The sequence below is a fragment of the Aquila chrysaetos genome, chromosome 1 (assembly GCF_900496995.4).
Source record: "Aquila chrysaetos chrysaetos chromosome 1, bAquChr1.4, whole genome shotgun sequence".
Taxonomy (NCBI): Eukaryota; Metazoa; Chordata; class Aves; order Accipitriformes; family Accipitridae; genus Aquila; species Aquila chrysaetos.
The window spans coordinates 56,647,977-56,674,041 of NC_044004.1; the positions used below are offsets into that span (position 1 = coordinate 56,647,977).

Below are 26,065 nucleotides of genomic sequence, written 5' to 3' on the forward strand. Positions count from 1 at the left end.
GAAAAAACATCCACCCCACACCGCAAGGGTCAGCCATTACAGCGCGTTTTCCCTCCCTTCCAAGGGCATATAGGAATTCCAGCCCACTCTTAAATGCACGAACTGTGGGGTCTAGGCACAGAAATCAAGACCAATGAATCTTTGACAGACTCAGTAGTCAAAAGGCTGTGACACCAAATTTGATGAGCAATATAACTGCATAAACAGCTTAAATTCAAGTTGTGCATTTACTCTTATTTTTCAAATGTTATTATGTTTGAATACTAATAAGCTCTGGCTCTGCTTCCAAACCACTCTCTGCTGAATGAAAGAGGTTTTCTCCGCTTATCCAGAGAGCAAGAGTTTACCTACCAGAAGGTGGAGTTGTGGGAATGTGGGAGGGACCAGAAAAGATTTTTACTGTAACTAAATTTTAGAGAGCACACAGACTCTGTGCTGGGGCTTTCCATGGAAATTCCAGTCACGTTAATTCTAGCTAAGACCTGCAGCTATTTCAGGAAGCTTTAAAAGCAGCCAGGGAGTGACGTCTTCCTCTTTTATTCATACACAACAACTCTATTCCCAAGGGCTGAAATTCAACCCAGTGCAGAGGACTCACGTGCTAGCCTTTACTCCACTGAAGACTGGGCTCAACAGGCAGTGAAAGAAAGCATGCGGGTGGTCTACAATGGGGCATATTACCGTTTACAGAGAGTTTCAACAGAAAATTAACTACTTTTGCTCAGCTGCAATGATCTTCAGGACAAAGGAGAGGAAAATCAAAGACCACGGCAAGGGAGGAAACCGGTTCGGTAAGTTAGGTAGCAGGAATGCAGGAGGCTATCCACTCAAATTGCAGCCTTAACAAATTATCCTTGCATAGCACAACTGCTTTTCTCTCAGACTTCATGTTATGTCCTGAAAACTCTGTGCTCTTGAAACTCTGCTCACTGTGCATTGGTCTTCCCAACACAAAACTAAATTCCCACAGCAGCTTTGCCTTTGTTTAAATGGAGGTGAGACAAAAGTGAGACATATTTATTGGGAGTCTTGGTGAAAACACATGCCAATAAAAAAGAAATGCTTCAAAACAGGAGAACAGGGACTAACCTCAGCTATACTAAATATATTTCTGCAGTTATTCAGGGATCTTCAAGCAAAAAATGATTCTGAATTCTAACATTTTTAATCACTATTGTTTGTACTGAAGCACTGTTTCAAGACCTAAAAGGGCGTGCTGTGGGAAGAACTACACACAAAGTCATAATAAAACAACAGAACCTTTCCTAAGCTGGCAGTTAATTGAGCTTAACAATAAAATGGTTTGTATTCCAAAGGTGAAACAACAATAAAAAGTAGTAACACGACTTACCAAAGAAAGGAGTCAAAGAAAAGTAAATCAGGTGATAATGGTTATAGGCCTCAATCCTAACATCTTTCCAGATTCCTTGAGTGGGAAAAGAAGGGCCCCAGTCCCAACTAAATGAACACTGCTCCTGGAATACAGAATGATTATGTTACAATTGCCTATTTTTCACACAGACATTGATGCTGTGCCAGAAATAAAAATAATTTGCTACCTAGAAATAAAATATTGCCAGGCACTGAAAGAATTTTTCCAATTTCCATAAACCCAGAAGAGCCTACAGTAATGTTGCTCTTATTTCTTGACCAGAACTCTGCTTCTACTACCTGTATTATATAAAAAATACAATTTTGTATTAAACATCCATATGTAGCAAAATTTTATATTAGTGAGAGAGCAAAATACCACCTAGCCCACCACTTAAAACAACCCAGTAAAGATCAAGAAACCAAGCCAGCAGGTTACTCTCAATTCAGCTCTGAATTACCTTAGTTTGTAATGTCAGTATTTAATGGTATACCTAAAACACAAAGTAAGCAGAAAACCGATGGTTACAAATATTAAAGTAATCTAAAAGAACAATATCAAATTAAAAATTCTGGGTATATCTGAAACACCTTATCCCCTATTTTTTGTTGTAACACCACAGATTAGTACAAGGAAAGAGATGTGTATGTCTGGTTCAGCCATGTTCACTGTTTATCCCCTTTTTATGGTTCTCTCATACAAAAACAAAGGGAACAAAAACATGGTTGAGAAATAGCTTAGTTCTGGTTCCAACATCAGAATAACTGTCAGAATTATAAAATGCTGGTCAGGCAGAGAAGTACCTACACTGCTTTCCATTTAGCTGTTTTCAAACCTGGTCAGACCTCTAGTTAACAAATCCCTTGAAGACATCTATTCAGCTGCCCTCCAAGCTTCACACAGCCCCAGCCCCCAAAGCAAATACAATAGATCTCCTTAAAGTCTTGTACAGTGACCTACAGTTCTAAATTTAGAGACTAATAACTTACAGCCGAGGCATACTAATTTTGGCAAACCACACCGCACAAAGTCTGGCCTATCCCTTGCATCGCTGGAGTCAGCCTGCCTGCCTATCAAGTTGCAAAAGAGCCTTCCAGGAAGCAAGCACTGTACCTATTTCAAGTGTAAAAACAGGGACAACACATTCTTAGAAAACAAGTCAGATTGAAAGTAATTTTCCCTTCGTAAAAAATAAACAAATGAATCGCTGACAGATTGTCAGGTTTCACTAATAATATTGCAGAGACCGCTATCAGAAATAGTATGTCATAAGAACAATATGCTTGTATCACTGAAGTACATTACCAGTGAAAGGGTTGCGTTTTGCCACAAATTCCTATTAAGATTTAGATAAGTTTACTGCACTTAATAGTGAACCTCAAACGTGTAAACAGCTCTCCACTACTTTAAGATGGTAAGCAGCCAGCTTACTTTAGCAATGTTCTAGTATGTTTGTTTACTTTTAAATGTGACATCACTGCTGTTGTTGCCATATACTTGGAACTAGAAATGTTTCTGGAAATGTCTGGAGCTGCTTCCAAGTACAGTCAAACAACTCCTTTGAGGAAGAGCACTAAGGTAGTTTCTTACAAATGTAAAGGTATAGTTCAGTAAAGCATAAAGTAATTCCTGGCCATTTTTGCTCTATAAATAAGTCTACAGCTGTTTAAGTGCCTTCTTCCTTCCAAGCTCCTCCCTGCACTGATTTCTAAGAAACACGGTGGACTCAGAAGAATTAATCAACTTTCTAAAATGCTGTGAAAATAAAAGTAGCAGCAAGTAGTAATAAAGACAACATCTTAATCCTGAAGGATCTTCCCAGGTCAACATGGAGCCTATCTTTCCATTAACAAATTTTAAAGGAAATCACATCCAGATTTAGATCAACAGGATTCCAGTAATTTTTTTGAGGAGGATCTAGAAGGACTTTATTGAAAAGATTAAAAATTGTTAAAAAAAAAAGCATTTAAGTGGAGACAAACATGCAAAAACACCCAAAAAGAGAAATTTCAAAATAAGATCACCTAGCCATTGTCTCTAGCTGCTGCAAAGCTATCAGAAATATATACTACTGAAATGGTAGTTTGCCTTGAGTAAGTTTTAACAGCGATGAAGCCATGTCTCAAATCAGAATTTCTGAGCTTCATTCATTGTATATTACATTGTTGTTTTCACTGAATATGTACTTAAAAGTCACACTTCACAGCACTGCAATAAGATGAGAACAGGTCCTCTGTTGGATAACACTTCTTGGGACATGCCAGAGCTGCCCTGTATAAATAGCACAGCGCATGAGCAATAGCAAACACTCACAAAGCTGCTTGGCTGAGATTTTTACAGCCTTGGCAATATACACTGGTATTTGCAACAGTGAACTCTATTGTCAGCATACATTGCTAAACCCACCCAGTGGATCAAAATGTAAAGATTACACATTTCCCAATGCTATCCTGCTCTCTTAGCAGCAAGTCTCCTTGCTGACTCCTTGAGGAAAACAGCCTTTTAAACATTCTTATCACCTAGATATAAAGCCTGGCCTTCTTATGCCTCTTGTATTATCGACATGCTAGATTACAGGTTTCTGGGGGGACAGGAGAAGGAAGCTGCAATGAAAAATATGCCCTACTTATAAAATGACATTGCAGATTTCAGAATACATCTGTAAGGACAGCACGTGGCGCATTCCTCTTTCCAAGCCTGAAGCCAGAGACAAGACAATTCTGCCCCTACCTTTCTGATGAAATTAGCGTGGCACTCTCCTTTCTGCACAGGTGGAGGGCACGCCGGGGGGATGCTGTATGCTTTGTGACATCTGCTCTGCTCTGCTGCATACGAAACAGCTGATAAGAAACGGACTTCAACAAAATTGACCTCCTTGATCACGCTGGTAATATCAAAGCTCTAGGTCAAGAAAACAGAAGAAAATCATTACAGAGCTGACATTTATTTATGAGATTTATAATCAGTGTTACATTGGGATTTTACTACCATACATATATTATTCAAAGGCATTTGAACTATGATCTCAACAGACTCTGGTTTTGAAGGAAACAAAAAGCTGCTTCTTAAGCTGAAAAAAGAAAATACACAGTAACATTCCAGATACAAGGAGATGTTTCTGGGCAAACCACTTTCCCCATACTGAGCCCCCATTGCAGGCTGCAGCACTCTGCTTGCCCACAGAAGTGTTTGAAGGATAAGGGTGGCAAGAGAATCTTTACCCTCCTTCCTCACTCAGAACTCATCTGCATCTTTAGAAAGACACCTTGTTCCAACACAGAAAGCTGGTCTACACAGGAGTCCTTCCAACTCACACTGTGCTGCCAGCTTACCTACCGCAAAGCACTGAGCTGCCTTTTGCGTGAATGCTGCAAAGCTGTGTATTTCATGCCAGCTGCACTCTTACCCCCAAAATGTACAGATACACATTCTATGCCAGCACCAAATAAAGCATGTGGGGGCTTCCTCACTGGCTCACAAAATCCACTTCAGTGTGGCTGGACAGAAGGATAAATGTTTGGTTTCAGAATTACCCTGTGCTATCAAGACAATATGGTTCCAATGGCTAATACCCATTTCTTCTTCACAGTGTGACAAGCCAAGTCTTGGCCATTTTTTCCAACTTGTGAGCAGCCCAGCTAGCATCACTTATGTCTGTAGCATACAGCAGAAAATTACAAAGCAAATAGCATCCCCCATACAGAGCCTTCACAGAGTCCTTCCTGCAGACATAGTTGTCATGTGGAACAGGTGAACAAAGCAGAAGTCTGGGTCACAGTAATCCTAGACTCAATTTAATGCAGTTCACTCTCGTTTTACAGTGAAGGCCATTTCATGAACTGTTACAATCTGAAACAGAATGAAGTTGCAGAAATAAGGGCAAAATAATATCACTTCCCAATTCTACAGAGCCTGCTACTGGCAATCCTTTAAATACTCTCCAAATAGTAAATAATTACAATTTCATAAAAGCTCTATGAAATTTCTTATTTTATAGATGGTAAAACTAAGTCACAGAGAAACTAAGTGATTTGTCCCAGGTCACACAGACCCAGGTGGCAGAATCTAGCTCTCATGTCTCAGGCCAGTACCTCTGCAATAAAACCTGCCAGAATGGTAAACGCTGAGATATGAAGACACCATATGTTTCCTCTGTAATTCAGTTTTTCCACTAACATTCTTCCTTTAAGTTTTCCTTTTTTGATTCTTTTAAGAGAAAAGTAAGGATTGTCCCTTACGCCAGTACCCAGAATAATTTTATATTTTAAAGCTATAAAATTAGTTTGACTGATTTTGCTGCTCTCAAGATCATTCCATGATGAGTTCTCTCATGCTGACATAGGCTAAGCCCAAAAATGCAAGACAATGTTATCAAAAGACCAATATTAAAAATCAAAAACCCTATATAAAAAAAAGCATGGAAACACAAAGTCTTTGCAACACGTGCATTTTCATTTCAGCATTTACATGTAAACCATTCTAATACCAATTAGTAAGCAGATTTACAGCTAATATAATAGATTTAAGCTTACATCTTCTTGGAGCTGTGACAGATCCCAAGAAGAAAGACTTATATTATTAGCTGAAGTGATCCTGTTGCATGGGTCCACTCATTTAGAACAAGACACATTCACCTCCAGATCTGACCCCGCTGCTACTGAAAAGGTAAGTATACTTCTCTTTCTAACAGTTATATGATTACACATGCAGTTCTCAGGTCAACACTTTCTGCGTCCAGGGACCTATTTTTATGTGTACTTGAATGCACTGAAAACGCTCAGCACAAAAGGGCTTTGAAGAAAAAACAGAAGCACCTTCAGAAATAAACACATTACTTACATATCTGTTGAACATGTTGTCTGTTCTCCCAAGAGTGATATTGTTGATCAGGATCTGTGCTACTGTATCTACTCCCTCAAAAACCAAATTCACTTTCTGCCACTTTCTACAGAAGATAACATATGCATAAAAAACTGTTAGAATACCTAGGGTTAAAAACACACAGGAGACAGACAATATAAAAATGTATGTCACCATTATCTTTAGCAGCAGTTGTCTCAACTACCTCCAAAAATATTTGACTTAGTGTGGCTACATTATATCTTTAAATAGTCAAATTAAGATGACAGCTGAAGTGGCTCAAGTCTGCAACACAGCATGTTCACATGCCCACCAGATATCAGATGGGCTAGCTTCCAATCAGCCTAAGTATTATCCTTCCTTCGTTGGCAATTCATAAGTAATTTTTAACAATTTAAAAAAATAGGAAAAAGCAACTACTGAAGTGTTCTTTAGCAACAACTTTGCAGCTGTTATTGCATAATTTGTTTTATCAGATACGAAAGTATTAAGCAGCTAGCAATTCTGCATGAAAGATGGCACAGAACTATTTTAGACATATGTTTACTGCATACCTGATGTCAAAAGGAGTTTTGAATGTCCTGCTGTAAGTCCAGTTATCCAGTGAGATCCATCTGTACATCACATCATTAAATCTATAGTATGGATCCTAATAACAGACCAACAAAAAGAAAATTACAAGACTTATTTAGTAATAGTGTTACTACATGAAATGCATCATAATATCCATTAGATGAGCACTTATTTCAGACAGTCTGCAAATGCAAAATCCACCTTATTTCATTCATCCTGATATTCCTTTTCACCTTTGAAATACTATGTGAAAGCAAAGCTTTGTTAATATTTGACTTTACTTATATAGGTTAAAACCTGTTTGCTGTAATCATTCATACTCAAACTAGACGGAGCAGGATTTGTTTTTACATAAGAAATGACTGGGCTGGAAATAAAAAAAAAAAAAAAAAATCAAGACAGCTTGTGACTTAATGAGAGGAACAGAAACATGATCCCCCTCATAATGATGGAGAAAGTAAGACTAATAGGATTTTAAGAGGAAAGAAACAGCATTTTAGGCCTCCAGGGACAGCAGTGAACAAATCTCTACAGTTTAAAATAATTGCAAATACTCCAGTTGTTTCTTGTCAACTAGTCTTGATGTGGTAAGGCTAAATGAAATTGTTATATTTGGAGAGAGGGAGAAAGAGATGAAGGAGAAGCAACACAATTTGGTTTGTTGTATAAAATTAAATGACTACTTTTGAGAATAATGCTGCATTTATACCAAATGTGTTCTTTTCCCTTCTTTTCCCTTTAGTCACGCTACCCAGGAAGAATAAAGGCACAGTTGGTCTCAGCTAAGTCCTCGACCTTTTTGACTTCATGCTGTATTTATTACCTTATGGTTGGTCACAACGTTCCTCACCTAGGCTGAAGGAATCAGTTACACGGACCTGACAACCCACCGCCTTGAACCTGGTACAAAGGCAGCAGAAAGATACGGTGTTACATCCCCATGTCAGACAGTTCAGAGTGCAGGTATCCGGGTCAGTGACTGACAGCTCAGTTCAATCCTCTTCAGCAGCTGCACAGCTGAACTGATTTCCCAAAACAAAGACCAATCTTTTCTAGACTACATGACTCAAACCCAGCTAAGAGAGAGCGTAGCTGCATTAAGATTCCCTTTGATACGAGTCTTCTACAGTACCAGCACAGCTAACTATCTGTCCTGAATATCCAGATTCACACTGAAGAAAATCTGCGCAGCTTTTTTTTTTTCTTCTTGCTGAAGCTCAATTTTTCTCCCCATTTCAGGAGTCAGTATAGATACTAAGGACACTTTTGGATTTCAAATGTTCTGAAAAACATTGTTTCATATCTCATATTTGTTTTACAACTAATAGGGTCAGGCTCTGTAGTATAAACGCAAATCTATTTACATAGCAGAGCAAAATCATAACATCTAAGTGACTGTCCTCAGCAGCATAATCTCTTCTGGAGTCCCGCAGCAATATAAACATCATTCCTTGAGCCCACACAGAGGGAAAGTTGTCACCTTGCCTCTACATGCTATGCTCAATCAATCAAATTTCTTACTACAAGGGAATAAGAGTCAAGAAAAGAAACGTCTTGGTACCTCAGTAAAACTGTGACCTCTGTATTGGTAATACAGTGTATTCTCTAAAAGTTAAGTCAGCATGAGCTTACCAGAACAATTACTGAATTTTAACATATCCATTGTAATGAACGGGTTAACTTTGTTCATGAAATCGCATGTGGAGGTAGGGATATTCTTCACTTATCTAAGACCATGAGTACCGATGATTAGCATATGTAGAGAAACGTTTACAGAGCATGAATGGGACCTGAGTCACCTAAAGAACAGCTGAGGAAGACTTCGGCCTTCATCCCAACAACCACCAGAAGGCAAATTACGACCACTTAACACCTGATGGCACAAGATACCGAAGATACCAGCCAGCCGTCACGTATCAGGGACTAAAAAGACTGTATAAATAAAGAGGCTCTTCCCCTGTTTGGGTGCGAGCTTGTGGCGGAGCACTGTCTCCCCGGCCGCCCAGCGCTGTTTTGCTCTTTTATCGCTTGCTAATAAATTTGATCTTTTATTTAATACAAATTGGCTCCTCCAATTTGTCACGAGCGTCTATAACAAACTTGGTGCCGTGACTCGGATCCAGGTTCTTTGGTGCGGACCCTTGCAAGCGGGGAGGCGCCCTATCCCCGGATAGCCCCGTCTTGAAGAGGTGCTGCCGCCATACCCTGGACCCACGAACCCCTCTAAATTATGATAACTGAGCAAAAGAACCTGCAGGACCCCTTAAATTTTGTGCACGAAGACCAAACGAAGACCCTGGGAGCGGGTGAGTATATAAAGCGTGAGCCGTTTGGTTGGGGTGGTTATCCCGAGGTGCGAGTGTGTGAGAGGTCTCTCTGAGATCACACGAGTGCGGACCCTCCAGTAGTGCAGTTCTCGTAGCCCGCGAGGGAGCGAGTCACGACCGAGGGGAAGTGAGTGTGTGTGTGTGGATAAGGGCACCTCGGAAGATGGGACAGAGGAAAAGCAAGCCCTCTGGACCCATGGGGATGGGGAAGGGAAGTAAGTTACCAGACATACCCCCAGATAGTCCCCTAGGCCTGATGTTAAGATATTGAGACAGTTCACCAAGGAGAAAGGATAGGTCTAAGGAAAAAGATGATTAGTTATTGTATTGAGATTTGGGGTGGAAAACCTCCCAGCAATCCTCATGTACTCTCGCCTGTGTTCGGGTCCTCTGAGGATTGGGTGTGTCAACAATTAAATATATGGGTAAACAATAAGAGACCACCAGCCAGCCCAGAGGAAAGTGAATATGCTGCCTTATGGATTTCCCAATCCTGGGAAATGTCATTCCTCTTTGCCTTAAGAGAAAACAGACCAGATAAACCTCGAAAAGATGATGAGGACCCCCTTTGGCCCCCTTCCTATGCCCCTCAGGCCCCTCCTCCTCAGGACCCACTCCAAGGCCAGGAAATAGCCCAGGCCCAGGAAGGGTCAGATTCGGAACCTAATTCCTCAGCCCCGGCACCCCCTCCCAGAAGGTCTGCACGTAATAAAATAATACGAAGAAAGGAAAGATTGTTCCTTCTTCGGGAAATGCTGGTGCCTGGTGAGGATGAACAGGGGGGACCGGGAACGGGGTATGTGGCAGTCCCCCTTAATACAGGGGATGTAAAAAAAATTTAAGAAGGAAATGGGGAATCTGTTAGATGATCCCCTGGGGGTAGCCAAAAGGTTGGATCAATTCTTGGGACTGAATTTGTACACGTGGGATGAATTACAGTCTATCCTGGACATATTATTTACCGTAGAAGAAAGGGACAAGATTAGGGGGGCTGGGATGAGACTGTGGGACCACCAACATCAGGCTGGCCCAGCGACGGATCAAAAATGGCCCTTAAATCGGCCAAACTGGAATAATCAAGATCCGGCTCACAGGAAAAAGATGAGACCCCAATGGAATGGCTTGATTGAACCATTTGAGGTGGTTATTAAGAACCCAGAGATTCCAGTGAGAGTTAAACAATATCCCTTATCTAATGAAGGGAGAAGGGGACTAAAACCTGAGATTAAAAGACTTGGGAAAGGGGGTACTCAAACCCTGCATGTCCCCTTTTAATACCCCGATTTTACCAGTAAAAAAAATCCGATGGTAGCTATCGGTTGGTGCATGACCTAAGGGAAATCAATGGACTGTCAGCTGGTTCCCGGTAGTGACAAACCCACACACCCTGCTGAGTCAATTGGGACCCGAGAACCAATGGTATAGCGTAATAGATCTTAAGGATGCATTCTGGTCATGCCCTCTAAAGGAGGAACGTAGAGATTATTTTGCCTTCGAGGGGGAAGACCCAGACACTCATAGGAGACAGCAGTTAAGGTGGACTGTACTCCCCCAGGGGTTTACAGAATCCCCAAACTTATTTGGACAAGCCCTAGAACGGGTTCTACGGGAATACCAACTGCAGGATGGGGTCTTACTAATACAGTATGTGGATGACTTATTGTTAGCAGGAGAAAATCAAGAAACAGTCAGAAAAGAAAGCATACGGTTGTTAAATTTCTTGGGCCTTCAAGGCCTCAAGGTATCATGGCCAAAACTACAGTTTGTGGAAAAGGAGGTGAAATATTTAGGACACTGGATAAGCAAGGGGACTAAGAAGTTAGACCCCGAATGAGTAAATGGAATTTTATCACTGAAAGCCCCGAGGAGTAAACAACAGATTAGACAATTGTTGGGGCTATTTGGGTATTATAGACAGTAGATTGAAAACTTTAGTACGAAAACACGATTTTTATATCAAAAGTTAACTATGGATGGGTTGCTTAAATGGACCCCGGAGGATGAAGAGAGATTAGAGGGTCTCAAGGCTGATCTAGTTAACGCCCCTGTCTTGAGTCTGCCTGATGTGAAAAGACCCTTTTATTTATTTGTGGCCACTGAGGAGGGGACAGCATACGGAGTTTTAACCCAGGAGTGGACAGGGAAAAAGAAACCTGTAGGGTATATTTCCAAATTATTAGACCCCGTCAGTAGAGGGTGACCCACCTGTTTACAAGCAGTTGTTGCTGTAACCCTGATAGTGGAAGAAGCAAATAAGATAACGTTTAGAAGTGAATTAAGGGTGTTCTCCCATAATATTCGAGGAGTTCTCCAACAAAAGGCTGAAAAATGGATCACCGATGCTAGGCTTTTAAAATATAAGGGGATCCTAATCCATTCCCCTAAATTGGAGATCGGAACAACGAACTTAAAAAATCCGGCGCAATTTTTGTATGGGGGGTCCTGAAGAAGAATTAACACATAATTGCCTTCAGACCATTGAAGAACAAACAAAAATTAGGCTAGATCTGGAAGAGGTAAAATTGAGAGAGGGAGAAAAGTTATTCGCTGATGGGTCATCTCGAGTAATAACAGGGAAAAGGAAGTCAAGACAAGCAATAAGAGGGCCCAAGCGAATAACTGTGGTACATGTTAAGGGACACCAAAGAAGAACAACCCCTGAAATTCAGTGAAGCCAGGTGATATGGTATTAATAAGAGCCTGGAAAAAATCCTCTCTCACTCCTAGGTGGGAGGGGCCCTTTCTTGTTTTACTTACCACAGAAACTGCTGTCCGAACTACAGAACGAGGATAGACTCATGCAAGCAAGATCAAAGGACCAATTCGGAGTTCTCATTGAGAGGTGACCAAAGACCCTGACAGCTTGAAAATCAAGCTCCGAAGAAAAGTGGAGGAGTGAGACTGTCTTTTGTAAAAATCCTCACTGTATATGTTATCTTTATATGTTACAGGTGTAAACTTTGTAGAGAAAAGTGGTGGACACATTGCTCCTATAGGTATTCCCCTAGTGACATTTGCCACAAATGTTATAATTACGAACAGGAATTAATTGAGCAAGCATTATGTATGGGAATATCAACTGGAAAAATTATAAAAGACTCCAAAGAATGGTGGGATATTTTTGCTAAAGGCATAAACCCTGAGAGGTGTTGTCTTTATGTAAATGAGTTATGCCCAACGAAGACTGAAATAGTGCAAGTATCCCGCAGACGAACAGTGGTCAGAGTGAGGTGGGGAGCTTGAGAAGTGAAGGATACAAACTGGGATGCATATAAGTCAAAACAAAGTAAATATAAAGGAGGTTCCCCTGAAGAATACGACTGCTGCTGAGAAGATAGTATACCTTGCTGCTCTAAGCAACAGAGTAGGCAGAGAAGAAGGCAGAGACGTACTGCTGTGGGGATTAAGGTTGATGAACTACCTCCAGAGAAGGCTCACGGAGCCTCTTGACTTATTACTCCCAAATAAAACATCCTCAGAACTTCCCCAAAGTCTCCCATCTCTCACCAGGGATGAAGACAAAAATCAAAATGATTATCAGCACCCTTGGAATACCTGTCGCAAGGGTAAAGGGACACCACTTTTCTCAAACTTGAGATTAAGCACTTGAATGATAGGACTGTTACTAATGCTAATAGAGACAACCCAAGGCAAAGGGAACCCCCACCAACCTTACAAATAGACGCTTTATAGGTGGGAGGATCAAAAGATACTACAGCAAGTAATTGCTGTTGGGGCCCCAAGCTTTAATCAATCCTTATGTCAAATCATACCCAGGAACCCATGTCTACATAACTTAGGCTTTTAGTTTTGTCCCAGTTCTAACCCTGGAAAGGGGTATTGCAACCATCCCGACTCTTACTATTGTGCTTATTGGGGTTGCAAAACTATAGCTTCTGATTGGATTCCTAGGGGAGGTCCAGATAAATTCCTATCTGTAAGGTGGGGGCCTCATGGATGTACACCTGCTTCACATGGTTGGGATGGAAGCCAAACAGGACTACGGAGTGGAAATTGCCCATATGTTTATATTAATGCAACCAACCCGAAAGATCCTGCTTGGTTAACCGAGAGAACATGGGGAGTCAGACTTTGAAAACCAGGCGCAGATTAAGGGGGAATAATTACGATAAGGAAAGAGCTGGTGCCAAATAAACCCTCTGGTGTAAGACCAAATTCAGTCGTAACAGAGGAAGATGATAATAACAATATTGTACAGACTACTACTATCTTACAAGTAACTGTAATACCTAAGCTTATTTACCATCCCGAAGATTTTATTTATAACTATCAAACTACTCAGGCCCATCACATACAAAAAACGTGAGCCCTTGACAACCCTCATGGTAGCAACCCTCATAGCAGTCGGAGCTGCTGGAGCTGGTACAGGAATAACCTCCCTCATACAACAAAATCAAGAATTTCAATCCTTAAGAATAGCAGTCGACGAGGATTTGGCTAGGATAGAAAAAGCCATGACAGCCCTAGAACAGTCTGTTAGGTCTTTATCAGAAGTAATATTACAAAACAGACGGGGCTTAGACCTAATGTTCATGCAGCAGGGGGAGTTATGTGCAGCCCTACGGGAAGAGTGTTGTGTATATGTTGACCATACTGGAGTAGTTAGAGATACAATGGCCAAGCTACGGGAGGGGTTAGAAAAACAAGAAAGACAGGGAAGCACAACAGAGCTAGTATGAGTCTATGTTTAATTATTCACCCTGGTTAACCACCCTATTGTCAACTATTACAGGACCCCTTATCTTGTTGATCTTATTTTTGACTTTCGGACCATGCATTTTTAATAAGTTGATCGCTATTGTTAAAGGGCGCTTAGAAGCTGCACACTTAATGCTGTTACGAAAACAATATGAACAAATAGAGGATGAAGGAATTAATCCTATCCTCGGACGGACAAAAGAAGTATTAGATCGATTTAATGAACAAAATCAGGATAAAATAGAAAAGGGGGGATTGTAATGAACGGGTTAACTTTGTTCATGAAATCGCATGTGGAGGTAGGGATATTCTTCACTTATCTAAGACCATGAGTACCGATGATTAGCATATGTAGAGAAACGTTTACAGAGCATGAATGGGACCTGAGTCACCTAAAGAACAGCTGAGGAAGACTTCGGCCTTCATCCCAACAACCACCAGAAGGCAAATTACGACCACTTAACACCTGATGGCACAAGATACCGAAGATACCAGCCAGCCGTCACGTATCAGGGACTAAAAAGACTGTATAAATAAAGAGGCTCTTCCCCTGTTTAGGTGCGAGCTTGTGGCGGAGCACTGTCTCCCCGGCCGCCCAGCGCTGTTTTGCTCTTTTATCGCTTGCTAATAAATTTGATCTTTTATTTAATACAAATTGGCTCCTCCAATTTGTCACGAGCGTCTATAACATCCATACTATTACTTTTATATGCAAAATGCTTGAGGACTATATCTCAGACTTTTATTAAAATGCAAAATCTAAGGCTAATAAACGCATATTAAAATGCAAAATTTAGGCTCATAAAAGAAATTCCATTAAGATTACTGTTTTGAGACAACAAAAGGCAAGCATCAAATGTCAGAGACCATGAAAACCCACAATATGTCCTTAAAAAGCACATTTTTAACAACTGTCTTGCTTTAACATTATTTACTATTTTATTTTAGGTTATGCTTTGGAAAATGTGTGGAAAATTTCAATCATTGCCACTTGTATGTGTGAAATACTTAACAAAAGACGTAAGATGCAAGTTGTAAATACACTAGCAACAGCAGACTGTAAAGCCAAAACCAACTTGGTCAGTGGTCAAACAATCTACATCAGTGCCTCATCAAAGATCAAGACCCTGCATAAAAGAAACCTGCGCTGTCTCTCCACGAAAGCATGGATACTGAGATGTTAATGAAGAAAGACCTGACGTCTGGAGGACACAAAACTGGTCGTCTAGCAGCAGACAGAAGCATAGGAATGTTTCATCAGATGGGCTTTTACAGCAGTTTACAAACAGAGCTGCTTGTTTAAATCTCCTCAGAGCGTACTGCAGATCCTTTTTCCTGAAGGGGCTTTCTTCTTCTGTTTTAGTCTAAAGCCTTCAAACTTCAAGAAATGCATTGACTGCTAAAATACATGTCATAGAAGGTGCTAATTAGCCCCTTCTGATTCATAGGAATACCGTTTCTTCCTCACAGGCATCCATCCACCTTTTTAGATGGGAAGCTCCTAGTTCTGTGTACCTTTATATAAAACGTAACAGCTTACTGATATCATTGCTACATAACTAGTAAAACAGCTTATATATCACACAGAAAAGCTGTTAAATGGTAATACTGGCTAGTCATTTTAAGCATGACAAATGTTGCTGGTTTTAAAATCAGTCATGTGGCAATGTTCAAGCAATGCTTTTAAGGCAGTTCTCAAGGTTCAGGAAAAATGCATGACCACAACAAAGTCCTGTAAGAAAGGAAAATTACTTCTCCAATACACTTGAGAGATTATTGACTTTTTCACTATTAAATGCAACCGTTTTGAGTGCTGGAAGATGTACTTATAGAAGTCAAATTGTTTGGATTTATCTAAACAGAATTTCATACCACATTAAATCAGCTCACATTAATATTAAAGGTTTATTTCAGAAAACTGGATGAAAAAAAAGACAAATTTAATACTCTTAAGGGCACTGGGAGAATTTGAAAGATGGTAGGAAATAGACTGCACATGCATTAAATATACTTCACATTCATTAGCTCAACATGTTCCTGGAAGCAAGTCATAGAGGGGTGGAGTCAACTACAGCTATTTTTAGATCCCACCAAACATGACAGCCTTGCATTTTCCTGCTCCCTGCAATTTGGGGAAAAATTCTGAACCACTCAAGCTCCCTGCCTCTTTGTTCTCTGCTCCCAACTTCAATGCTGTAAGAAAGCAGCAAATCACCTGCTAAGATGAGGTAAAAAGCCCTGCTACAGACCATCAAAAGGAAGCAATTTCCAGTTTGGGTAATAGGACATCAGCAGGACTTCAAAAGCACTGGCAGCACTAAACTGAAGACACTGCCAAGCAGCTAGATGGAAGCTCCTCCTTGCAATGATTTTAAGGGGATATTGAAAAGCTACAGTCATATAAGCTAAGAGCCTCTCCTGTTAAGCAGGAAATGGATGAGACATGAACACATCAGAAGTGAGGCTCAAGCCCAAGTGTGTGAGCTGTGCCAGGCACACCCTGGCCCCACAAAGGGCCACCTTCAGGCCCCCGTGCAACTGGGAGTCCCCGGGAGCACAGCACAAACACCTGAATGACACTAGGCAGAGCCAGCTGGATCCACGCAGAAGATCAGCATGTAATAAAAGGACAAGTAATACAGGGAACAAAAACCAGATTCTTTTGCCTTATCCTACTTTTGTTATGATCTAATTTGAAATTGCCTTGCATGCTCCTCTCTCATAAATCAACTCTGCTGATATTTTATAATGTACACCATAAGAAAATCCTGCTGATGTAACAGATTACCAAAATTAAACTTTCAAGTCATCTTTCATGATTTACAGTTTAATGATTTTGCTGTTGCCAACTTCAGACTGGAAGCTAAATAGTTAAGATACTTATCTAAATCTATGCACTCCTTGTTATCTCAAGCGATAGCAGTCGGGACTTTTATACAATCTTCAGGAAGCCCAGTTTTACATATTTACAGCTTGAAGTCAAGCTGAACTAACAGTAGTGATGAATGGATCATATTCTTGGAGTATGAGTTTTGGAAGTTCATCTTAAAGGGATTCATTTTCGGTAGTTACTCTAACAAATCAGTAAACTGAACATCAGCATAAACCTTATGCTCAAGATGTGTTACAGCTGAACACTGAACCAAATACTACTAAAGAGTTAATTAACAAGATATTAATACCCATTGCTTAATATTCTTTTAATACTCTGCTGTATTTAAAAGGCTACTATAACTTTTATCTATTTTAACTTCCCAAGCTTTTGAAAGATAAATTTGAGTGTCCTTTAATATTCATCCGAAATTTCACTAAGGCTTTTGAACGCTTCCACATATGTTCACACAACTCAGCAGAGCACATATGTTTTAATGGAAAATAACATATTTATATTAATCAACTTTTTCATCAATGAATGCCATTTAACCTGCTACAACCATACGATACCCAATGTAATCGTTACCTGGCTTGCTCTGAAAAATCTAAGTTGCAATGAAATGTCAGAAAATACACAACAGCATATTTTACACAAATGCAGAACAAGCTACAAAAAACACATGCTACTTTACAGAACTGCAGAAATATCACTTAAGATACATAAGCTTCTGTCTCTTCTAATATATTTTAATATCCAAGTATGACCAAGACCACTGTAACCTTCTGTGTCAAGTGCATGCCCTTGCTGTATAATGGAGCCGAATCTGCAGTGTTATCCAGCCCCCATATATTAGCATCACAGTTGCAGACCCCCCATAATAGTTCTTTACAAATCAAAGTGACAGCTAATAAGACAAAACAGCCTTTCTGTATGAATGCAAACGGCTGGCAGTTGAGAAAATCCGGCTACAATAGCCATATTCATCAAAACTAAAATTTCATAGGAGTCACCTGCCAGCAGAAATGGCATCATGCAGTACTTAGACAGTACATGGAAATGTTATTAAAATAACCCGGCTGAACACACACTCTGATGCTATCTCCTGCCCTTACAGCTTTTATCATAGTTAATCCAGCATTTGAACTATGTTGGTTGAACATGGAAGAAAGTAATACTTCAGTAGGAAACTCAGAAGTATCTTCCCCAAGAGCATTTTCTAAGATATGTGCATTTGGTGCATTCAGAAAGATGTGTTCATCCAATGTATATTTTATAAGCCAAGGAGTAAAGTCATCTCTAGAATGAATGCTAAGAGGATCCAGAGAGATGAGTAACAAACCCTCAGTGTCAGAGAGATGTCTTTCAATTCACATGTATGGCCTGCACAGCAGATTAAATTAAGGCTACAGACATGCAATCAACTAGAGTATCCTTGGGCAAAACCAGTTTGTGCATCGACCTAAATTTGAAATGAACCACACTCTGATAAATAAGTTGCTTGCAGCCTACTCTTGCAAACTAAGCCACATTTTGCAGACTTAATATCTGGCAGCTTATTCTTGCTGCCCTCCTTCCCCTCATTTGTGAGATGCCTGCTAAGCTACATTGTTGGGAGTAGGCCCTCCCAAATTTTGTTTTAAATTTCTGTTTTGGGTGCTAACCCATGAAAATTCCCAAGCATACAGAAGCAAAGGATGCAGTGCTATTTGCTGTTTGCAAATCACAGAAAAACAGCACATAGATTTCACTAGGTTGCTGAACATATGGGTCTTGCTATCCACAATAATTTAGTTCCCACTAGCTTTGTTCTCCTATTTCCTGATACAGCTTTTCAGACCAATCTTTGCTTTTGATTACAAGCAGTAAGCTTTTGGTTTGGTGGTCTAGTGACATTTTCAGTAGGATGAATAAAAATCCTACGCTCATGGCAAAGAGCAAAAGGAGCAAATGAAAAAAATACTCAAGACCAAAGCTTTTGTATTAGGCAACTATAGTAAAACTCCTAATTCTACACTTGACACAACCCCCAAAAGGGCTGATTTCCAGAGATAATGAGCACTGAAGAAACGGAGCAACCAGTGCTCTATGCCTCTAAAATTCAAGCTGTGTGCATGCTTTTGTATAAATAGGAATATAGGAATATGATTTTAGGCAGCTGCATTTGAAAACATTTGGTCATAAGCATTTTCACCACAATGAAGAAACGTCAGGACAAACAGCTGAGCCACACTTTGCAGCATGAAGCCACGCATTGCAATAACGAATTATGTCACCGACTCCCTCCAATCAACCCAGGTTTGCTGCTTTGCAGAATGCTACAACTATGGTGGCAGGGATTGGTTACATTTAACACTATCTGTGATAGACTTGAAATCTGCTAAGGCTGCTCCAGTATTTTGGTATGCTCTCCAGTCTATCTTTCAAACAAAAATGTGATTTTAAAACAATTTAGTTATCCTGGTGCAAATATTTGTGTGAACACTTCTTTCTGTAAACTGGGCTTTGCTAAACTGAGTTAAGAATGGGTTTAAATTGATCCCAAGTTACCTGTACACACCTATACATAGAAACAAGTCAGCTCATTGTGAGCTTGGAACTAGCCAGGCACCAGCCAGGTCCAGTCCAGACTCCACACTAGTGAAGTATTTTGGTTAACTCAGCTCCTCGACAGACTGTACTAATCCTAACACCACCAACTTAGCAACAGTTTCCAGACTACAGCAGGTTCATAGCCGGCCATATCAGCATGTGTTTGGAGCAAGTTCACACTTGTATTCACGTAAACATGTTCTATGTGTCCACAGCCAACCATCATCAATTTAATTAGCCAAGCACCCACATACCTATTAGCAAGACCCATGCTGCTGGCCAGCAGGCTGACTAAGCTTCAACACCTCTGTGCAGGCTTGGGATTCTGCCCAGGCACATGAGAGTTCATGATCACAGCCTCATTTCTAAATATCATACTGCTGCTTAAAATGACTAATTTACAAGTCAGTTTACAGCAACGCAGCTAGATTAGCAATCACATTTTCTCCCTTCGTAAGAGTACTTAATGTGAGTAGTTAAATGTGAGTCTTTCATTACGTCATTATCTTGCATGCGTGAGTCAGTGCATTGGTCACAGCTTCTCCCAAATGATTATTCACATTTCTTGCAGCAACACCTGCCAGCACAGCAGAACATTTGAGACGTTCTGTTTATCTTACGCGCTTTTGCATGGGAGAAACTGGCACAGTTCTCACTGATCCTTCATATATAGTCCACCTACCCACTGCACTTTTTAAAACTTTAGAAAAGCCATTTTAAAACCTTTACTGTCTATGTTCAAAATGTCATGTCACTTAGCACACAGATGTTGAAACTACAGACCATCATGGCTCAGCTCATCCCTTCTTAGTGTATTTACTTTTCCAATGTTGACTATTTCTTTTATCTGGCATGACACTCTTTGGAATTTATTATTAGTACTGGGATTCCCAACCTATGCCAACACAGAAAAATGCTAAAATTATCCTGCCTGAAGTGGCGTCACTTTCTCCTTATACCGCTCTAACTTCAGTCAGAGCAGAGCAGGATAATAATCTAAAGAATAAAAATTAAATAATAGAAAATATAAAATGCATGCATCCCGAATGTTTGGTTTTTTTTTTTTAAATAAATGCTGTACAAGAAATGCAACATTGGGCCCACAATAAATACAATATATGGGTATGTCTGATACACTCAGACAATGTATGACAGTACTTCATGTATTCTAGTACAGAAGTGTTTTTACCAGTTTTATAGACGATTTTGTTAAGTTCACTGTGTTTTATTTCTTCTCCTTGTTCCAGGTACACATTCCACTTTCCACATACTTCCTTGTAAAAAGGCATCTTACTTTAACAATGACCCAGTTAGTGCCATGTTTCTAGTCAGGTCTGAATGACAAGCAGCTTATGCTGGTATCAGGGTACTTTGCTACCAATCTACAAATGCAGTTTCGATCATTTGTCCTGTAAAGTGGTCACTATGTTTTCGTAAATCTAAAAACTAAAAGAGGCAATAGTAAACAGAAGCAGCAAAGTTTCTTGAAAGTGTTAAGGCAGGAACTAGTCTTTTAAATGTAACCGTTTTACACTCATGTTTCAGAATATACTTCCCTTAGGCAGCACGGGAGTACACAACCTCAATTGTCCTGGTGTGCTCTGCAAGTGTTAAAAGGGATTTTTAATGGACCAAAATGCCTGAAATCCCTAGACTTCTTGCATCAACAAGTCAAAGTTCAGCAGGGTGGGTTTAGCTTTTCATTCTTTTGAGGTAGTATTGTAGGTAAACATGACTTACATGCTGTGACGATATTCTAGATACCTGGTGTCGGCACCTTGGCTCTGTGTCAAAACCACAGAACCTCACACGCTGGTGAGCACGGGCTTGCATTTGTAACCCTGGCCCAATCTGGGACTGCTCTGCCGTGGATAACCTCCAGTTGTGTACCTGAGGATACCGCAGTCACCAAACCCTTTGCCACTGGAGGGGCTAAGGAAACGAAGTCCGGCTGCCACGCCACCAATGCTACCAAAACCTGCAGCGGTTGAGGCAGCTCCCGGGACAGAGGCGGTGTTCTGGGGTGAGGGGGTTGCCACTAACCATGTTTCTGGAGATCTCACACGGGGGGGGGGGGGCTGGGTCTTTTTCCCCTTTGTGGCAGGCTGCCCACTTGGAAGCGGCACGGCGGGTGCGAGGCTTCTCCTCGGGCGCCACCACACCGCAGCACCCCGCCTGCCTCTCCCCACCGCGCCCCAGGCACGGCCGCACACGGCCCCACCGCCGGGGCGACCCCAGGGCGAGGGGGAGCCGGGCGAGGCGTGCCGGCGCGGCCGCCTACCGTACCTGGATGAGGCCCCGGCGGTGCAGAGCGGTGTGCACGCAGCCCGGCACCTCCCCTCGGAGCACCACCGAGCCGTTCCCGTTGCCCAGCCGCCAGCTCCCCCGCAGGCTGTGCACCTCCGGGCCGCCCGCGGCCGAGACGCCGGCCCGGCCCGCGGTCGCCACCAGCAGCAACGGCAGCAGCGCAGCTCGGCCCATGGCGGCGCCCGCCCGCCTCCCAGACAGACGGCATGGCCGCCGGCCGGAGCGAGCGGGCGGCTCGGGTGGAGCGGCGGCCCCGCGCCGGCGCCGCCTCACCGCCATGGCGCGCCGAGACGCTGCTGCGGGACGACGGACGGACGGACGACAGACAGACGGGGGGGAAGGGGGGGAAATAACCGGTCCTGCGGGCGCCGGCGACCCGGCCACGTCCTCAGAGGGCTGGGGCGGCGCTTCGTGCCGTTAGCGGCCCGTGGGGGCGGGGCGGGCGGGCGCGCGCGCGCGCCTCCTCCCGGCGCCCGTTAACGGCTCCTCGGGGTCGGGAGGCCGCTCGACCGTCCCGCTGCAGCGGAGGAGGCGGCGCGGGTGGGGGGGGGGGGGGGGCGGAGAGATGGCGCTGCCGAGGGCTAGCAGCCAGCGCGGCTTCTGGGAGGATTTCCAGTCAGCTGGCGAGCGGGCATTCCTCCGCCGCTGGCGGCTGAGCGCAGCCCGCGTCGGACGTCCCTGACGGCGAGCGAGGGGGCCACGGCCGCTTTCCCGCCCCCTCCCCGGCCAAAGCGGTGAGGGGCACTTGCACAACCTCCCCCGCTGTCCAAGCGACTGTTCAAGCAAGTCGGCGAAACGTGAGGGAGGACAGGAAGGCTTATCGAGCAGGGCATACGCATAAAGGGCAGGAGAATGAACAAAAAGCGTGGGGTGTTTTTGCTCCAAGAAGAGGCGCAGTGGAACATCGGTAATAGGAGCAGTATAAGGTTACAAGTCTTTTGGATGTAGCAAATTTACTTAGAGCTCTAGAAAACTGCAGGGAAGCGGGAGGAATGAGGAAGACCTGTGACAACACTGCAACAGGTACTTTTTAAGTATTGGCTCCCTCAAGTCATGAGATTTTATGTGGCCTCAGACTTCCATGTCCTTTCTCCCATAAAATTACATAGGTGCATAAAACCAGAACGTCATGGACATCTCACTGTAAAAGTACTCTGGTTTCTCATAAAGCAGTGCTAGCGCTGTTGCTGTGGATTTTGTTTATAAAAATTGAGTACGTTCATCTGCAAAGGAGCAGAAGACTCAGCTCCAAAGAAACAACCCGAAGTATGATTTCCAGACCACACTGTAGCTTTCCTTCATGCCCTCAGTAGCTTAATCCCTTCATTCATAGCTCAAAACCAGGAATTAAAGCTACAAGTTCTTAAATGGCTCAGTGGAAGGAGCAAAAGGCAATCAGGGGCCTGAGCTATTCTTCTAGGGGCAGCCAGCCACCCTACTTCATGCTCTGTTTCCACTGAACCCTGGTGCGGAGAGGCCTAGATCACCTCCGTGAATTGAAGATGTTTCACACCATGGCAGGGTTGCACTTTGTCTAACTGTTCCTCCAGCTGAAGCAGTACAGCAGGTGGAAAACAGCTGTGCAATCTACCAAATCTCATTTCACAATATAGTAAAGTGCTCAGTCTTCAAAGACTGTCGCAATTGCAAGAGTGGCTAGCCAATGTACCTTCTGAAGGTCGTGACGGCACAACACAGAAGAGTATCTAAGAACTTTCAAGACTAGATTTGCTGTATACCTGCTCAGCTGTGAGCAGATTTGAAAGCAGTTAGTTTGCTTTTCTTCAGATACAAATGACTCCATTCCCTCAGACAACTCAACATGAAATTGAAAATGCTCATTTCAGCAGGCACTCCGTGACCTTAGCTTATGGTTTGTAGCATTTTGGGGTGGGGTTAGGGTTTGGGATTTTTTTTTGGTGATGGTGGGGTGTTGTTTATTCTTAAAGCATAGTTGATTAAATGAATGTTCCATTCGGATTTGTGTAATTTTTATTTCATTTGTAAACCAGGTCAGAATCTTGGTCAGGCGGGTAATTTACTGTCTCAGAATACGCGTAAGTGAGAAGGTGAAATATGCTTAAAAATCAGAAAACCTTGCAAATTCCTTTAAAGAAGTAATGTTACCAGTAGTGTCACTTATCTTCCTGTTAAAAAATTCTGTATTAACAGAAGAGTCAGGTCACTGTGCGTACAAAGAAAGCAAACTACTAACTGCAGGTAGGTGCATACACATGATTCTGTATAGAAATGCCATGAACCAATAGCATTCAAAGAAACCCCAGTTAACTGCAGGACTTTATTCAGTTTTTCCATTTCTGTCCTTATGTTTTCTTATTGTCTATAATTATAGACTGTAAAATTAGAGGAGGAAAGAATACATAAAGCACCTTGGGATGCTGAAGAGTTAATTACTTTAACAACATATATACAATTCATACACCAAATCACATATGAATAAAGTGTGACTGACACAAAAACATGCTCCTGCTCCTGGTGTGCAGCAGAGTACAAGAGTGAAGTGCAACAAGAATAAGGATACCAGAGTTTTGGTTTAGCTCCTGGCTTTCACACACCTAATTCAGCACACCATAAGAATGCACCCTAGATATGTCTTTAAAACATTACTGAATGTGGTCAACATGCCTTATATTTTTGATCCAAATCTTTTTGAGCTGAAAACCCTTCATTTCAATACAACATAAAAATGCCAGTCCTTCCATTCATCTACCATATAAAGAAAAAGTACACAATATAACCACAGGTGATTTTTTTCAGCTGTGAGAGCACAGGGGGACACAGTTCTGAGAAATACTGGTCCAAGGAGAGAACCAGTAGCTGATCATCTTTTTGTCACTCTGAAAAAAATGTCTGCTACCAACTTCAAAAAGGGATGGCTAGGACCCATACTGTTTAGCAGCAGAAGTCTGTGCAGAAATTTAGCTGTTGGAACAGTTCCTGTGTATTTTTAAGACTGAGTAACCCACATTCAATATATTGACTAACTGAAATGCAGGTCCCATTTCAGTTCAACTCCCAGCCATCTTTTAGTGAGACTGGCAAAAAAGACTATCGTTACCCCAACTGGCTTTGCATGTTGTAGAATTCAGGCAAAATTAATATCTTCTCACCTTTGAAAGTTCAGCAGAAAGCCTTGTTCTGTTTCTGCCTTTATCTGTCAATGAGTAATGCTTTCAGGACAATCAAACAATTCAGTGTATTTTCCTTAAATTCACTCATACAACACTAAAAGCATTTAAACACTGTAGTGCTGCTTGAGAGATCTTGTAGGATATTATTTCTCAAGAAGCAGATTTACAGAGAAGTTTGAATGCTACCAAAGCCAGCTTGCAGTTGTTCTTTTTTTTTTTCTTTTTCTTTTTCTTTTTTTTTAAATAAATCTTTTTCAGCAAGTCATGTGGTAGCTTCCCAGTAAGAAGGAAACTGCATTTCAAGATGTTTACTGTACTTCCGTGTTTTCTTTGCCATTTATTCTTTCTACTGAAGACTGACTGGAGCAACACACACACAAAAAACCTCAAGCTAAAAACAATGCTGTAATTAAGAATTCTGAGAACATGCTGTTTCCTTGTTCAAGGCTTATAATTAAGTTAAATCATGTCTCATTTTCATGTCCCAGTTTTAGGGTTCAATTTTGTTTGTTTGAGGGTATTTTTAAACAAATTATATTTTTGCTGTTTAAAGATACAAGAGTCTTAAAGGCTGTGATTTTATCTTTTAAAATCTTAAGACACAAAACAAGATCTTTTGTGTGGCTTTCCTTTACTGTGTACCATATTCAATTTCTTTCTGAAATGCCACAAATTCAGGAGGTTACTACAATTCTTACTTTACAATACTGCAAGTGGATATTCTTTATCAACTAGGACAAAAAACTGAAGGCAAAACCACGCCTTCGGCTCTATTGGAATAAATTCAGTGTAGTTCCACTGAAGCTGCCCAAATTCTGCCATGTTAATCCAGAAGTCTTTTGTTTCCAATTGCTATGCAATCTCTATCATCACGACAGGCTGCTGCTGTTTCCTCTTTCAAATTCATGGTCAATGAGTTCATGCAAAGGTTTTAAACAAACAGGTTCTCACAGATTTGGCTGCAGTACTTCAAGATATTACTGCCCCCACCTGTCCACCCTGTACCATTCTTCTGCTGAAGGTTACCACCTGTGAAGCAAAACAGAACTTGTGTTCACACCAGTCCATGTCAGGGCTTGTAATCTCTTGGTAACTGTACACCACTGCGGATACCTCCACCACAGACCATTTGTCAAAGCTGCAAAACAACTAAAGGATCATCGACTTTTGGGGAGTTCTGCATAGATTCAGCAGTATCGATGCAGACATGTTGGATAAATACTGGTATAAAACTGGACTGGTGTTTGCATGACTAAATACCTTCAGACAGTACAGCACATCTGTATGAAAG

General features: G+C 41.7%; 1 protein-coding gene across 28 annotated transcripts in view; it reads right to left on the reverse strand.

Annotated features, from left to right (window-relative positions):
- MANBA (mannosidase beta) overlaps positions 1 to 26,065 on the reverse strand; it is an 88,749-nt gene that overhangs the window by 57,440 nt on the left and 5,244 nt on the right. For 17 of the 28 annotated variants that reach the window (XM_041123673.1, XM_041123682.1, XM_041123681.1 and 14 more), the window contains exons 1-5: positions 21,602 to 22,000; positions 6,787 to 6,881; positions 6,212 to 6,317; positions 4,103 to 4,273; positions 1,352 to 1,475 (exon numbers count right to left, since the gene is read on the reverse strand). In XM_041123673.1, the coding sequence (XP_040979607.1) occupies positions 1,352 to 1,475; positions 4,103 to 4,273; positions 6,212 to 6,317; positions 6,787 to 6,881; positions 21,602 to 21,901 (796 nt within the window). In that variant the 5' untranslated portion in view covers positions 21,902 to 22,000. Of the gene's footprint in view, positions 1 to 1,351; positions 1,476 to 4,102; positions 4,274 to 6,211; positions 6,318 to 6,786; positions 6,882 to 21,055; positions 21,541 to 21,601; positions 22,013 to 24,753; positions 24,971 to 26,065 lie in introns of those variants that run through there. The other 11 variants (XM_041123694.1, XM_041123695.1, XM_041123696.1 and 8 more) reach the window with 8 other exon arrangements.